This window comes from Alligator sinensis, unplaced genomic scaffold, assembly GCF_000455745.1.
Source record: "Alligator sinensis unplaced genomic scaffold, ASM45574v1 scaffold542_1, whole genome shotgun sequence".
NCBI lineage: Eukaryota > Metazoa > Chordata > Crocodylia > Alligatoridae > Alligator > Alligator sinensis.
The window spans coordinates 3,345,256-3,355,585 of NW_005841963.1; the positions used below are offsets into that span (position 1 = coordinate 3,345,256).

A 10,330-nucleotide genomic window follows, 5' to 3' on the forward strand; every position below is an offset into this window, starting at 1 on the left:
CTCTCTCTGCAGTGAAGCCTCCTTACACCACCACTGCCTGTTGAATCAGGAGGAATTCTTGCCCATTGTCTTCTGGAGACCCTGACTGCTCGGTGAAGATGGTGTCATGCCAGTGCAGTCTTGCTTGCTGGAGATGCAGGTGGCTCCTGCCCCTTATCCTTGGCTTAGCGATCATCATGGGCATCATTGCGCTGTCTGGCAGGGGCTGGCTGGAGTCGGAGCCTGTGTCAGGATCTGAGCGTCACCAAGCATCTTTGTGGGAGAACTGTGTTCAGCAGCCAGGTGATCCTAACTGGAACTGCGAGTCCCTCATGGACTACAGTAAGTGCTTGCAAAATGGGAGGTAGCAAAAGTGGTTGCAAAAGAGGGCTGGGTCACACCCAAGCTCACCATTCTTGGTTGCCCATGTCATCCCTGCCTATATCAAATACCTGTAAATCTTTACCCACCTTCTTTGGTTAAATAGTGTGCCCTATGGATCACGATGAGCAAAATGTCCTTTCCTCTAGGCCTAGGAAGGAAAGTCCAGTTACCTTATCATGCGTTGCTTCTTATGGGGCTGGGAGAAATCAGGACAGGCTAGTTTTTGCAGGACTGTCTCTACAAATGTTTCAGAATTAGAATGACACAAAACATTAAGCCTTATCTGCCTCAAGCCCATCCTTCAGTACAGCATGAAGAACTGATAGTAAAAAGAAAAGAAATGGGATATTTCCAAGTCAAATGAACACGTCCAGTTGTTTGTATGTTCCCTTGAATTTACTGCATGCTTTCTGCTAACAGCAATTTCAGCTCTGCAGCTCTAAGCTGCCTCTCCCTAAACTACCAAACTCTGATTATTGAGTTGATAAAGCACACTATTGCTAGGACAGCGTTCACAGGCCCAGAAGCTGGAATGCTGTGCCTACGACTTAGCTTGCTTCTTCAAGTGTTCTGGCAGGAGTGAGGGGGGATCTGAGTCAGTTTAGAAACGGGGAAATTTTCCTGGTTTTGGTGTCTTTTTGAAATGCAATTTACAATGGAGCAAGGTGTCTTTTTGAAGGTAGAAAGAACATGCAATTTCTTGTGTGTGTGTGCATGTGCCGGTGTGTTAAATTAGTTGAGAAAATCATTTCAAGGAGCAGAATACCATCATGTATATTTTAAAAGTAGCTAAAAAAGTTAGTAAATTATGTTTGGCTTTATACTCCATATGGATATTACTTTCCTATGCTTGAGGAATGGTTTTGGCTAGTACTAGAAACAAACAGTTTACTCATTACATTTGCTACTCTAAAATGCATTATTTAGAGTCAAATGTGGAGTTTTCCTTTAGAACAATAAATGTAGAAGAATCCCACTTTTCCCCCTTCTTCCCTAAGCAGAAGGAGCTGTTCCTTGAAATGTTGTTTTTTTTTAATAACCTATTTCGTGGAAGAGGAGTAAACACAGTGTTGTTACAAGAGAAAGATCCGAGTTGATTTGGAAACTTGTACACCTTGTTTTGCCCTGAATGCCGTGCATGGTGTATAGGTGGAAGCAAAACTTGCTTAAATTTTTCCTTCGTAACACTTATTGTTCCTACAAAATACATTTCATTTTGCTCACAAACAAGTTCAGTTTTATAAACATCTTCTATCTAAGGGTCTTTGGTTGCTTGGTTCTGGTGTGTTTGGGAATATGGTGGCTTTTTTTTACCATACTTTTTTGAAAGGAAGGAAATGAGCTCCTCTCAATATAGGAGCTTCATGTTCCCACATCCTTCCTACAAATGGAAGTAAAGCTAATGCAGTAGGATTGCACATTCATAAAAAGGGCTTCTGAATTTAGGCCTCAACTACACAAGGACCTTCCGTTTAATCTGAATTAACTTTTAAAGAAGATGAGATAAATTGCCACTTTACAAAGTGAAGAAAACTAAATTAAAACCACTTTCTTTCTGAGTAAGAATGTTTGCATGAGTTCCATGCACTTTAGTCAATCCACTGCTTCAATCCCCTGTATTACTTAGTATGGATTAGTTTTCCCAAATTTCCCTATGTAGAACTTTATTTACCTAAATGTCACTTTATCCAATTCAGCCTTGTTTTTTAACTAATCTTTATGGCTAAGTACAGCTGTTGAATCAAAAAGTTGGACGCCGGATTGATTAAATTTTAGCAGGTTAGTCTAAACTGCATAGATTGAACCAATACACAAATGAACAGGCATTCACTTTTGATTTCTGGAAATGTATCCACTGCCTGCAGTGGCCCAAGCCAGAGGGGACTGGAGCATACTTCCCTGATCTGTGGGAGCAGACAGCTTGGGCCAAGGCTAGTCTGCCCACCCGCCCTGCGAGGAGGGTTTTGCCAGGGAGGTGCAAAGCATCCTCTGGAGGGGATCTGGAACAGAAGTTCAATAACCTGATTTAACTTAAATCAATGAAGTCTGATACTGTATCCATCCAGGTTTATCTTAAACTAGTTTTGACCGTTTTGAAAGCAGTTTATGTGCACTGAACTGTTGTGTTACAGATTTGAACTGGTTTCCAATCACTTGTACCAGTTTATATGTAATTTCTGTCCCTAGTCTATATAAGGTTTATGATACATTTTTCTCAGATTAGGCAAAGGACATAACATGCCAGGTCATGGTCTGGAATGTTACTTTGTTTGACATGTCAGTATGCTAATATATGTGTGTGTGTGTGTGTGTGTGTGTGTTTAAAAAAAAAAAAAGAGTGCTTATGAAATGTAACTCAAATGGGCAAGGACCATGTTGCAGTGTAAAACAACTCGCATTCTGCTTATACTATTTAGTTTACCCCACCCTATATCATGCCTTAAGAAGAAAAAGGTGGCTCCCTCAGTAACATAACGCTATGTTGGACTGAGTTCTTTACACACAATTCTGTGAGTCTAGTGTTATGACTCAGTGTGCTTTCTCTGTGAATGCTGAGAAAAGGAAATGCAGCTGAAGCACTCTCTGCCTATGCAGGGGGAAAGAGGAGGGGGTCAATTCCTACACTGCACTGTTTCTTAAAATGCATCTGAAACTCGTGCCTACAGTGTCCTGCAATGAGTCAGGGGTGGGAAGGCAAAGAAAGGAGTATAGATTATCGTTTCATGACAGAAAAAGGGGGTTGTTTTCACTAACCATTTAGGCTTGAAGTCAGCAAGTTCCTGAGTGTCAGCTCTTACATGTTGCCAGTACACTAAGAAGAAAGAATAGGGCCACTACGTTGTATTTTGATTTAAGATAATGTAGCTCAGAAAACCTGTGGATGAAGCTCGCCCTATATGCCAAATCATACTATTCATACATACCATATTTGAAATGTCCTGATAAGGTCCCATTTCTCTCTAGCCTTTAATCTTAAAAATGAAATATTTTGGGCTAAGGACCAGTACTGATTGGTTAGAATGTCCTCATTCTAAATGTGTGGTTTTTAAGGTTCTTGGCTTCACAGTGATTTGAATTGTCACATGCATTTAATTTGAATCATCACATGCATTTCTCTCTTATGTGATGGTGAAGTATCTAACGTCGTAGTTATTACAAATATAACCAGCAAAGAAATAATCCTTTGGGATTTACATTAACTTTGCGGGGGGGGGGGGAATGCACCTGGCTCTTTAACAGGATGAAAAGGCTACAAGCTTTATGATCATGAGCCAGGCATCTATGAGTCATAAGTTCTGTAGCTGTGTAACAATAACAGTACCTGGGAGATGGGGAGTGGACCTTGATACAGAAGGCTTCCAGCCAAATGTGTGTTTGTATTCTTATCAGAGAGCTTACATGTATTAGGGAGGAATATTAGAGCTATATTGCATTTGCTTGATCTTGCTTCTCCATGCATACAATATTTTCTCCCATACAACACACACCCTTTTTCCAAAAACCAGTGGCTGAAAATTGAAGTGCACATTATATGTGAAAATACAGTAAGAGCAGTTTCTGTTTTATGAGGAGGGATTTATTTAAATTGCAGTGAGACAGGAATTTTCTTGGGCTGCTCATGATGTACAGAGCAGATTTTGTGGTATTTTTCAAAGTGAATGTCCCCCTCCAATGATGGGCTGAGGACCCCTGGTAGCCCCACCCCTGACTGCTGATTGCCTGAGAGGCCAGTCACTGATCTTCAGACTGCAGGACTGCATCTGGCTTCTTAAAAGATGGTACCAAAACCCTTTCACTTTTCTGAGTGGAGCCTTCACTGAGTCTATGGCTAAGTACAGACAGTCAGAAAGCCTGAAGCTAAACTGATTCAGTCTTTGCAGGTTAGTCTAAGCTGCAAAGATTGAACCAATAAGCAAATGAACAGACATTCACTTTGGATTCAGGAAATGCAGCCACATGCCTGCAGTGGCTCAAGCCAGAAGCCGGGGGCACTACAGCATGGTTCTCTGGCATGTAGCCAGTATGGGCTGTGTGGTCACTTGCTCTTTCTGCTGCCCCTGAGGTCTCTGGGATTTACAGTCCACAATCACAGCAGCAGGACTCTGCAGGGTTGCTCATCACTTCCTCTTCCTGCTTCCAGGTGACTTTGGGATTTGTAGTCCACAGCCACAGCCAGCACTAAGTAAACCAGCAGGGCAGCTCCGTGCTTGGGGGAAAGGAAGTATAACCCAGACCCCAGCAGGGGTTTGCCTGGGAGGGGCAGTGAGCCAGCCAGTGAGACCAGTGAGCCAGTTCTCACTGCTCCAGCTAGGGAGAAGAAGGGTGGAGCCATCCCTGTTCTCTGGAGCAGACAGCACAGCCTGGCCCAGAGCTGCAAAATGCTGGGATGCTGGGGGGTTCTGATTTAACTTGAACCTGGAAGGGGTCTGGGACAGAAGTTTCATAAACCGGTTTGACCTAAATCAATTAAGTCTGATATGACATTCAACCAGGTTTATCTTAAACCAGCTTCAGCCATTTTGAAACTGGTGCACTGAACTTCTAGGCTAGGGACAGGCATTCAAAAAGCCTGAGCCTGAATTGATTCAACCTTTGCAAGTTAGTCTAACCTGATGAGGCTGAAACAGTTTGTATTCACACAGATATTCTCTCTGGACTGTGTTGAATACACAGATATTCTCTCTGGACTGAGGAAATTCAGGCACATGCCTGCAGTGGCTCAGGCTAGAAGCCAGGGGTGCCAGAGAGGCCCTCCGTTTCCTTCCACAGTACTGAGCTGGGAGCAGGGGGCAGGACCTCTGACCAAAAAAAAGTTCTTATGAAATTTAACTCAAATGGGCAAGGACCATGTTGCAGTGTAAAAAAACTAGCATTCTGCTTGTACTATTTAGTTTACTCCACCCTATATCATGAGTTAAGAAAAGAACAGTTCAGCGTGGATCCTTCATTAATATAAAGCTATGTTGGACTGAGTTCTTTACACACAATTCTGTGAGTCTAGTGTGATGACTCGGTGTGCTTTCTCTGTGAATGCTGAGAAAAGGAAATGCAACTGAAGCACTCTCTGACCATCCCAGGTGATTTCCTGGTGGCTTCTCAAGGGGAGCAAGTGTTGCCAGCCTCCAGCCCCCTGCTAGCACTCTGAGGCAAAGGGGAGTGTGCAGTGCATGCATCTGTTGATCATATGGAGCTTTTCAATCTCCCTCTCCCTGCTTCTTTATATTATCTGCAAAAAACTGACAGGGAAGCAAGCCGGCAGGGGGCTGATAGTGTTTATCACCCCATCAGCAAAAGAGTAGCCTCTCTCCATTAGTTCAAACTCTTCTTAAATAGTTTACCTGTTGACTAGCTCCAAAAAGCCCTAAGTGGTCACTGTTCTGTTTGCTTGTCCCAGTGAAATTAGAGAGAGACACACACACAGGCACCTCTTGGCATCACCTAGGGTCCGTGGGGTTGGGGTCTGTGCTGTGGGAGATGTGAGGGGGGTGGGGGGATTCCTGCTTGAGCAGTAAGGGGGGGTGCTTAGGGCAGGGGGAAGCCAGGCAAACCCTGATGTACCTGTAGTCTCTACTGGAGCTGCAGCCAGGGAGCAGAGGAGGGGCCCACTCTGCTGTGGAGCAGAGAGCCCTGCCTAGCCCAGAGAGCATGCTGGGATGCTGGGGGAGTCTGGTTTATCTTAAATCAGCAAGGGGTCTGGAACAGACATTGCCTGATTTGACTCATGTAGTCATAGTACATTCAACCAGGTTTATCTCAAACTAGTTTCAGCCATTTTCAAACTGGTTTATGTGAACTGAACATCTGTTCTGTTACAGATTTAAACCAGTTTCTGATCACTTAAACTGGTTTATGTGTAACTTCTATCCCTAGTCACTAGCTCAGCCTCTCTGTAGCTCTCTCTCAAGCCACATGCTGTATGGCTGCAGGGATTGCCACACTTTCTTTGTATTCTAGTAAGTTTTTATTTTGTTTTGGGTGATTCTGTGCAAAATTGCAGGAAACGCCATTTGTCATGGTGATTGTGGAAACTGCTGTTTTTTGCAGTTTCCGTAAAAATTGCAAAACTGGGATTAAGTTGGTCCCTATTAATGGGGCAAAAGTGAAGGTAAAACCTGTTGGTGAGGCACAGAGGGCAGAACAATGAATAGGCGCGGGTCCCTAGCTGCTGCTGTTTCATAGTTGGTAGGGTTGAAAGGGACCTGAGCAGATCATCAAGTCTCACCCCCTGCCATGGCAGGAAAAAGTATTGGGGTCAGCGACCCCAGCAAGGTGTTCATCTAACCTCCAACCTGTTCAGTTACTTATTACAAGTAATGGTATTTTTTTCCTTTCATTCTGCCTTTCAAAAACAAGGTGCATATTTTATTCTGGGACATGTTGTATGCAAGGACATGGGGTATTTCCAGATGATATATGATAAAAGGTTGCTTTAAAGAAAGATGATTTCACTTTGTAGTGTCTGCTCAGCAAAGGTGAATGATGATAAGAGAGACTCTGTTAAAGCTGATATGACCTTCCACCTAAATCAAATATTTTTAGCTTTGTGTCTACATCAGGGAGTTTTATAAAAGATTTGCACTAGACTGGCATTCATGCCAATGGCATTAGTAATAAGGACTAGCATTGCCAGACCAGTTTAGAATCTGCTAGTGGTTACCCTAGGATTTCTACCAGAGCCAACAGTGGTTCAGCTGAACTGGGTGTGTACTAGTGGCTCATATTTGGTGTTGTGTGTATGTTTTAATAAGGTTCCCTAAAATAGGTATGGTTTATTCAGAACTCTTAATGAAATAAAGGGCTGCAATGCATAATCTGTACTAAGGTAGGGCACCTTGGAACCTTGATTTCTTGCTCTGATGATGTGTCTATGTCCATGTAAGCACTCCCACCCACTCCATCCTGTTCCATCCAGGGCCAAATTAATCCTTCAGTGGGCCCTAGGCAAGCAAACTCATGGGCCCCCAGCTAAAGATGAAATCTGTATATTACTTTTTTTCACTTAATAATTATAATATGTAAAATAAGCACAACTGGGCCCAGCCCCTTCTTCACTTATGGCCCTAGGCATGTGCCTAGTTTGCCTGTGTGTTAATCTGGCCCTGGTTCTATCACTGGGCATGCTTTCCTACAACTTTGCATATCTTTTACACAAGAAAATCCACTCCCCTTACATTTCAACTAAAGAGGAACTTCAAGACCTCCTTACTTGGTTAGTAACATCATGTTTTCCCAGTTTTTCATGCCTCCTGCCTTAAAACTGAACAAAACTCCTATAGAAGACAGGGAAGATATGCACATAGACTAACTAAGATATATAAAAAGCATAAACTATGGAAAATGAGATCAATTCGTCAGATGCTCTTGTAATAATTTATAATGTAAAATATTGTCTGCAGGGGAAGAATGCTGATATTGAAAATTATCTAGTCCATCTCCATGTTGATGCAGGACTATTCTCTTTTTCTGAACAAAATAAAAGACTGTTTTGCATTCATTTTTAACTGATCTATACAGTCGAATTTCTGTTCCTTCTCTTGCGTGGCTACTGCACAGCCAAGGAAGCTTATTCAACATTCGTTATAATGTCTCTTCCTCTCTTAACTTTATCCTTTTAATACCAATGTTTCCCTCAATAATTCCACTCCCTTCTTGTTGTTTGCACTCTTAATATTTATAGACGTATGTTCTTCTATTAGTCATCACTTAGAAAAGCTGTGGATATACACACATTTCTTTTAGTCTTTCCTAATAACTATATCCTTTCATTCCCCAAATAATTTTGGTTGCTCTTCTTTTGAATGTCATCCAATTAGTAAATAGTTTTCTGGTGATGAGATGTCCTAGCTTTCAGGTGAAGCTGATAAAGGAGAGGAAAGAAAAGCTCATTTTTGCAAGTAGATGGAAACCGCATTGCTGTTTGATACCACGTTAAGAATTTCCATTTGCCAGTTCTAAGTCAGCCACTTTCTGCCAAAGGAAAGATCATAAAATGCTAAATTCAAAGAAATTGAACTTTCAATAAAAGAAACTGAGGGCTGCAAAACCATCCTTCGAAGTGTGAGCCCAGTTGAAGTCAGTGCTAAACTGTCTTTTTCCACATGTAGGCAAAGAACTCCAATTTTCCTGAGCAGCAGCTGAGTGAAAGAGATAAGACAAGCTATGCTATCTGCAGAGAAAGCCAGTGGAAAAACTGACATATAGGAGAAAGACCTCACAAACTGAGACTGTAAGCCAAGACTTACTCAACAGCCAGAAGTCCCGGGTGTGAGATGATGAGAGGAACATCACCACAACAACAGTGACAATGGGGGTCCTTTGTATTTGTCAGAAAGCTTCAGCTAGAAGCTGATAGAAGGAAGGGTCTCTAGTCATAGTCCAGGAACACCATACTGTAGAGAGTTGTCAGGAGTGTGTGGGTATGTGTAAGGGGGGATTTCACTATGGCTTCACCAGGTGTTCACTGGTGGATGCTCCTACCTTTACTTCTTATGTTGACTATACTAAAACATGTATGGAAAGCTACTGGCATTATCAAAATCTCCTGTTTCGGTCATGTCTACATATGACTCTTCTTTCTTTCTTTTTTGCCAAGAATTTCCTGCTCTTGCTTTTGCTGGCAGTGGCAACAGGTCTGAAATAAGAGCAAAAATAGGCAAGTTTTTGCCAAAAGCCTAGTACAGACAAGGCCCAAGTAACACAATCATGAAATTTGCAAACAATGTTTGTTTCGTCTCTAATTATAAAGGCATTAATTAAAGCTGGCCTTGATATTAATCTTTGCAATTTTATCTCTAAAAATTTTCAAAAGCTAAATCTATTACTAGCTTATTACCAGAGCTGAAGAAATACTTCACAGACAGTAAAATAACTAGGGTAGGGGTGAATAAACGGGGTAGTGACTAAAGGAGACACTGGAATGGAGGCTTCAGGGAGTGGGGGCAGGAGTCACACACCCTTTTCAGAAACCACTCCTATGAGGGGAGGTGATAGCATGGCAAGCAGCCAGGGAGTTAAAGCTGCTGGGTGTAGAGAATGTTTTGTGTCCCTGGAGTCACTTGTTTCCCCACCAAATTCACTGTTACACATCCTAACTTCAGATGGGAATTGCAGCAGCTAGCAGCTGCCACAGCCCTGTAGCTGCTGGTTGCATCAATGCCCTTCCCCCTGTCCCCCCTGAACTGTTCCCAAGGCACAATTATATCCAAAGGCCTGATGCTGCAAGGCACAAGACTGTGCCTCCTATACCTCTGTTCACAGGAACTAGGTTGCATACTGACTTGACACAGTAAGAAGTTATACAAAACTTGTTTTTTTTTTTGTAAACTAACTAAATGTATTTAATAAGGACATTTCAGAGACGCAGGGATCGCAAGACCCTGACCATGTCATTATTACCATTACTTTCAGAGCAAGACAGACTTGAAGATGTCAGAGGCCTGAGCAAGTTTTTACTTGCCACTGCAAACTCCCTTAAGGCAGGGTAGTGCACAGCTTTGGCTTCTTGCAAGGTCCTAGCTTTGTAATCCATTCAAGGAGCTCTTATAATTAGCAGTTTTGTGAGTTATTCTGTATGACAAATCTCAATAAATTTTAATGGGTAGTTTAGGAGGATTTTTGAGCTGTTTCTGGGTTATATTTAAATATATGTATACAGCAATTATTTTTAAATGAATCCTTTGGCTGTGGTAGCTCTGATCAATGTCCAGTACCAGCACTGGGCAGTCAGAGAGCAATGTCTGGCATGGAGTTAATGTATCCTGTCATGATCTAGTTGGGGGGATGGTCCTGTTATGAGCAGGCAGTTGGACTAGATGACCTGCTCAGGTCTCTTCCAACCCTAATTTTCTATGAAGCTATGATTACAGCAGTGTTTAGTTTGCATCCAGAAATTCTAACCATGTCCTCTCTTTCATTGCTAATCCTGCAGCCCTTCCACAAGGGAGGGAGTGCACAGGGTATACGCAGA

The 10,330-nt window shown here is 42.4% G+C and overlaps 1 protein-coding gene across 1 annotated transcript in view; it reads left to right on the forward strand.

Moving 5' to 3' along the window:
• The first annotated feature begins 6 nt into the window (after nt 1–6).
• The window catches only part of PERP (PERP, TP53 apoptosis effector), a 21,449-nt gene continuing 11,125 nt past the window's right edge, over nt 7–10,330 (forward strand). Inside the window, exon 1 of the mRNA XM_006020678.3 lies at nt 7–321. Coding sequence (XP_006020740.1) covers nt 99–321 — 223 coding nt within the window. The 5' untranslated portion in view covers nt 7–98. The remainder of the gene's footprint in view (nt 322–10,330) is intronic.